The sequence below is a fragment of the Salvelinus fontinalis genome, chromosome 27 (genome assembly GCF_029448725.1).
Source record: "Salvelinus fontinalis isolate EN_2023a chromosome 27, ASM2944872v1, whole genome shotgun sequence".
NCBI classification, from domain to species: domain Eukaryota; kingdom Metazoa; phylum Chordata; class Actinopteri; order Salmoniformes; family Salmonidae; genus Salvelinus; species Salvelinus fontinalis.
Genome location: NC_074691.1, coordinates 15611665 through 15617664, shown reverse-complemented (window position 1 = coordinate 15617664; position 6000 = coordinate 15611665). Strand labels below are relative to the sequence as shown.

Below are 6000 nucleotides of genomic sequence, written 5' to 3'. Positions count from 1 at the left end.
CCTCCCCCCTTTCCCTCAAACCACACCTCTCCACCCATCTCTCCCACGCACACTTACAGGGTCTACCGTGACAACAGTTCATATTCAGCTTTCCCCTTCTCCCAATGTTTTGACAGCCTAAGGAGCCATGCTGATACTTAGTCTACACAGTGAAAGTGGAAAAGTCAGATCATTACATTATTCTTCACATATTTATGAATTTGTGCAGAATTTGTGAATATTTTTTTTTTACCAGGTAAGTTGACTGAGTACACATTCTCAGTTACAGTAACGACCTGGGGAATAGTTACATGGGAGAGGTGGGGGATGAATGAGCAAATTAGAAGCTGGGGATGATTAGGTGGCCATGATTGGGAATTTAGCCAGGACACCAGGGTGAACACCCCTACTCTTACAATAAATGCCATGCGATCTTTAGTGACCACTGAGAGTCAGGAAACCCCATTTAATGGCCCATCCGAAAGACAGCACCCTATACACAGGGCAATGTCCCCAATCACTGCCTTGGGGCATTGGGACATTGTTAAAGACCAGAGGAAAGACTGCCTCCAACTGGCCCTTCAACACCACTTCCAGCAGCACCTGGTCTCTCATCCAGGGACTGACCAGGTCCAAACCCTGCTTAACGCCAGCAGTGGGATGCAGGATGGGATGAAGCTGAACATCATTGTCACCATTGTGGAGGTGTTATTGTCATCATGGGATCAACTGTACAACAGAGTCTATTTGTTATTTGGGTGGGTTCTCATCAAGGGGACACATGGCGCCACATAGCTTCTCATGAACAAGACTGTTTTGTGTGAGTGCAGCTGGGATGTTGTGCAGACCAAGGGCAGTATCTGAGGTGACTCACCTCCACATGGCCATGAGGCACAGGGCAGGGCCAGGGAAGAGGGAAACACACTGGATTCCTCCAGACAATCTCCCATCTCCCTGCTTTGGTCCAGGATGATGAAGCCACTCTCTGCCTTCCAATTACACATAAACATCACATTCTAGATGGCTCGATCCTGGTGTCCAACACAGTTGACAAATGTGGACGTATCGGCCATGTGAATGTATAGGAAAGAGGAGTGTGATGCAACAAACAGGAAAACATCAATCTTAGAGTTGGTGATGCAGAGGATGTATTCTGCAGATACTAAAATTGACCATTGGTGTGACCAATGTATGATCGATGTCAGAATTTCCTTAATAAAGTGAACAAACTGTATCATCTTTCCAGTCAATAAGTCTTCTGTTTAATTCATGTGTATTAGATACTGTATCCAAGGTGACAGAGAAATGGAAAGAGACAATAACTTTACAGTTTCTCGTCCATGGTCCATTCCAGAAGTGGGAAAAACACTCCATGCCAACATTTTGGTTGCTGTATTCGAAGATCTTGGCCTTCCCACTGCTCTCTGCCTTCAGTCATAACAACCAAGCATGACCCACATCTCTGGCTGGAAAACGCCAGCAACTAAACTCCACAAAAACACATGTTCCCTTCTTCTCCACACAGTCTGAAAAGAAAGACATGACAGGAGCGAGATGAGAGAGCTTATACAGAAGGCAGTGTGGTCTACTCCATGTGGGGACACATGAAAACAGCACAATAAACTCTGTAATAAATGAATGAGCTTTATTTAGTTTTCAAAGCAGAACATAATATGAGGAATGTTTTACCATCCAACTTCCCACCAACTGGAGAACAGTTACATAGAACAACATACACATGAACATGGCTACTGGTTTTCTGCAAGTCTGTTAATCACACACGCACATATGGTACAGACAGACAGACACACGCAGGGTACTGTGGTTTACCAAGTAGACCTCTCATTGTTAATCATGAATAATACAACTGAATGAAAAGATCCATATCCCAGAACACCCCTTTCCATTTGCCTGTGGCACACACCCCTTCTAACTCTCTATATCCATGACTCAGACTGCACAAACAACACCGACACCTCCACTTGTGATACACTACATTAGCCAATAGATCAGAGTGCCACCACAACAGCTGTCTGAGTATTCTCCACTGGCAGACAGGGAAGACTGTGTGTTCTTATTTACAAGGGGCTGTACAATGGATTTACAGTCGTTGTGACGATGAACACAGAGCAGGCATCCAGTGTGTGTATGTAGTTATCATTGAATGGGTTGTGTACATGTGAAGCATAACTGTTGAGCACAGGTGACGTGCGATACAATCAGAAGCTGCAATCTGACTGAAAATACATCCCTTTAATTGGCGTGCATGAAAACAGTCATCTGACTTGTGTCCATGTAGATTCATAGCTCCCTGACATCTGGAAAGGGACTGTCTCAGGAGAGCAAGTAGTCTTACTGAAGTTAATCAAAACAAAAGCAGGAAGCAGAATGACAAATGCTTGGCTCGGTCGCCTTTATTGGTTACCGTATCATTTGCAACATCTACTAAAATTGCCGACAACAGGATACCTAGCGTAGTATCAGCAGCAACAGATTGATGACAACAGGATACCTAACGTACTGTCAGCAGCAACAGATTGATGACAACAGGATACCTAGCGTACTGTCAGCAGCAACAGATTGATGACAACAGGATACCTAGCGTACTATCAGCAGCAACAGATTGATGACAACAGGATACCTAGCGTACTATCAGCAGCAACAGATTGATGACAACAGGATACCTAGCGTACTGTCAGCAGCAACAGATTGATGACAACAGGATACCTAGCGTACTATCAGCAGCAACAGATTGATGACAACAGGATACCTAGCGTACTGTCAGCAGCAACAGATTGATGACAACAGGATACCTAGCGTACTGTCAGCAGCAACAGATTGATGACAACAGGATACCTAGCGTACTGTCAGCAGCAACAGATTGATGACAACAGGATACCTAGCGTACTGTCAGCAGCAACAGATTGATGACAACAGGATACCTAGCGTACTGTCAGCAGCAACAGATTGATGACAACAGGATACCTAGCGTACTGTCAGCAGCAACAGATTGATGACAACAGGATACCTAGCGTACTGTCAACAGCAACAGATTGATGACAACAGGATACCTAGCGTACTATCAGCAGCAACAGACAGACAGCAGGAGTAAATAGTATCAGTCATATCAGCCAGGGAAAGAAACTTAGCCCTTGTGTACAGAGTGGAAGCGGATCTTCAGTGCTACGGATTGAATAGAGCCAGTTCATACTGTGTGCTGTATATTCTCTCAACATATCTGTTGCCCCTAAGAACTCCTTTCAGATAAGTGTTCCCCCAACATGATCCCAGTAATAACCGCCAGTATTACTGTAGCTACAAAATTCAACGTGCCCTGAACACGCAATTAGGGGGCCTTTTCTACATACAATACCCATACATATTTGACTTATTCAATCTTTCTGTTTCTGACCAATCAGGTACACAAAACACAGGGTATTTGGATTATGACATATTCTTTATGGTGGATAATATCCAGAAGTGGTATATTATAAAATATAGAACCTAGAACAGTCTCTATGGTAGATATACACTGTATGATGAACATTGAAAGTCACAGTATAGGAAGAATAGAGCTATTTTTTGTGCTATCTACAGTACTGAGGGAAGCGATCTGAGTACGATAATTGAATGAAAGTGCTGATTTAAAACCTTTGCTTTTTAATGAGTTATGCATTCAGTGAGCACTGAAGGATTATTTGTATGTATTCTACGTCCCATCGGAAAAGCCAGAACATGACAGAAACATTATCTCCATTGTCAGTTCCCCTCCTTGTCCATGGAAAGATTGAAGTCTCTTTCCCTCAACAGTGAAGTATTCTAAATAATAGGTTAATTACGCAGGTATAAACATACAAACGTTGGACAGGGATACAAGTTACTAGAAAGCACTTTCAAACATTATACATTTAAAGGTCTACCATCTCTCAGATTTACAACATGACAGCTATACAGTTGTAACAGTCTCTTGGTCAGGCTATGAAGGGCCTGCATGTTTAGGATGCTGCCTGTTCACAAGAAGAAAATATAATATGTCTATATATTAAAAAAAGGGTTCATATCACTGCATTTTAGCCGTTATTGTATTTTAAGGTGATAAGTACCAGGATTATTAAGATTAAGTTTATCCTTTTTGAAACATGCCTATTTTATGCCAAGGGAGATATGACGTAGGTTCAAATTCAGGCTCAAATAAAATACAAATCCTTTATGCTTGAGAAACAGACAGGGTTCATGTATCCAATGATAATGCAGATTATTGTCACAGATAGCACACTCTAAGTGGGGGTGTTTAATAATATGGCATGCAGGTGGTGCAGTCAGTAAGAGTCCAATATCAGTTCCCCCAACTCTGAACCATGACCTTTACCCCCTTCAACCCAGTTTAATTTAAAAAAGAAACAAAACAAATCCTACGTAGATCAGAAGAGCAAGCCAACACTTTCAATATTTTTGCTCTCTCTAAGCATGACCACAAAGTTTAGACTTTTCTTTGTTTCATATTGAAGCGTGGTTGTCCAACCTTGATGAATTTACCATCGCACCCCCCAAAGATCCTTCACTGCCCTTCCTCCTACCAACTCCCTTTCTTCTTCAGTGCCCTGGGGAAGTGAGGATGCAGGGGGGGGATCTACTCAGCAGGGATTTTCCTCTTGGAGGGGGGGATGAGGTGACCGGGGAGGTCGGCGGGCAATTCGTGCCCCTCCAGTTTGACTTTAATCAGGTGATTGGCCAGGGCAAACTCCTCATCATCCAGCATCCCATCCTTATCGATGTCAGCCAGCTTCCAAATCTTCCCTAGCACAGTGTTGGGCAGCTTGGACTTCACCATCTCCTTCTTGGCGTTGGCACCCGTCACTTTCCCATTGACCGGCGACAGCGTGTAGAAGATCTCGTCGTACATTGGCTTGTCGCGGGCCACCACCCACTCTGCCTCATCGATGCCCTCCCCAGCACCCTCGCCGTAGCCATGGCCAAAGGGCCCGTTGAGGGTACCGTCAAAGGCCCCTCCCTTCACCACCTGCTGGGGTCGGTTGGTCTCCTCCTGCCTGACCAGCACCATGAGGCTGGCGATGTCGTGGGCCAGCATGTCATCCACTGTGTCCAGCAGTTTCATCTTCAGGGGCTGGAACTTGTTCAGGTCATGGGCGTTCAGTTGCTCCTATAAGAGGGAAGAGAGGGCAGAGGTTAGAGTTAAAAAGAGCTGTGTTTTCAGAGTCAAGCTGATCTTCGTTGATACATCTTTACAGTCTCTAATGTGTGCGAGGGGGTTGGAACAGGGTATATGACTGTCCTGGTTTGTGCATCAGAGATACATTTATGTCAGAAAGGATCAACATGACTGCTGTTTATTCTCTACTCTGAGCCAAGTCATGATGGTGTTTCTCTCAGTGAGGAAAACAGTGCTCATCAGGCTCAGTTGGACTGGGGGTGGTTCAGATGTAATGGCTGATCATAGCCAATCAGAAAGGGGCTGTTTGGTCACCCTGGCTCAAAGCAGTTTATCCCAGTAGGGCAGACACATTGGTGTGTTAGTTCAGTCAGAGGATTTGTGTTTGCTTGAAAACAGCACAGACTGTGGGCTTTATCCAAAGCCAATCAGGCTCTCTAGGTAAACATGACACTGTGAGTCATGTTTGTAGTCATACTTTTAGGTATACATATTATGATGTTGTCTGTCCAGCCCATAAGCTGAATTATACACTACCATTCAAAAGTTTGGGGTCACTTAGAAATGTCCTTGTTTTTGAAAGAAAAGCAAATTTTTTGTCCATTAAAATAACATCAAATTGATCAGATGCCGAGCAGTTGCCATACCATACAGTGATGCAACCGGTCAGGATGCTCTCGATGGTGCAGCTGTATTACTTTTTGAGGATCTGGGGACCCATGCCAAATCTTTTCAGTCTCATGAGGGGGGAAAGGTTTTGTCATGCCCTCTTCACGACTGTCTTGGTGTGTTTGGACCATGATAGTTCGTTGGTGATGTGGACACCAAGGAACTTGAAACTTTCGTGAAAT

At 44.1% G+C, this 6000-nt stretch overlaps 1 protein-coding gene across 2 annotated transcripts in view; it reads right to left on the bottom strand.

Annotated features, from left to right (window-relative positions):
• Positions 1-1610: 1610 nt before the first annotated feature.
• LOC129825134 (EH domain-containing protein 3) overlaps positions 1611-6000 on the bottom strand; it is a 30672-nt gene continuing 26282 nt past the window's right edge. For both annotated transcript variants that reach the window (XM_055884960.1, XM_055884961.1), the window contains one exon: positions 1611-5140. In XM_055884960.1, the coding sequence (XP_055740935.1) occupies positions 4610-5140 (531 nt within the window). In that variant the 3' untranslated portion in view covers positions 1611-4609. The remainder of the gene's footprint in view (positions 5141-6000) is intronic.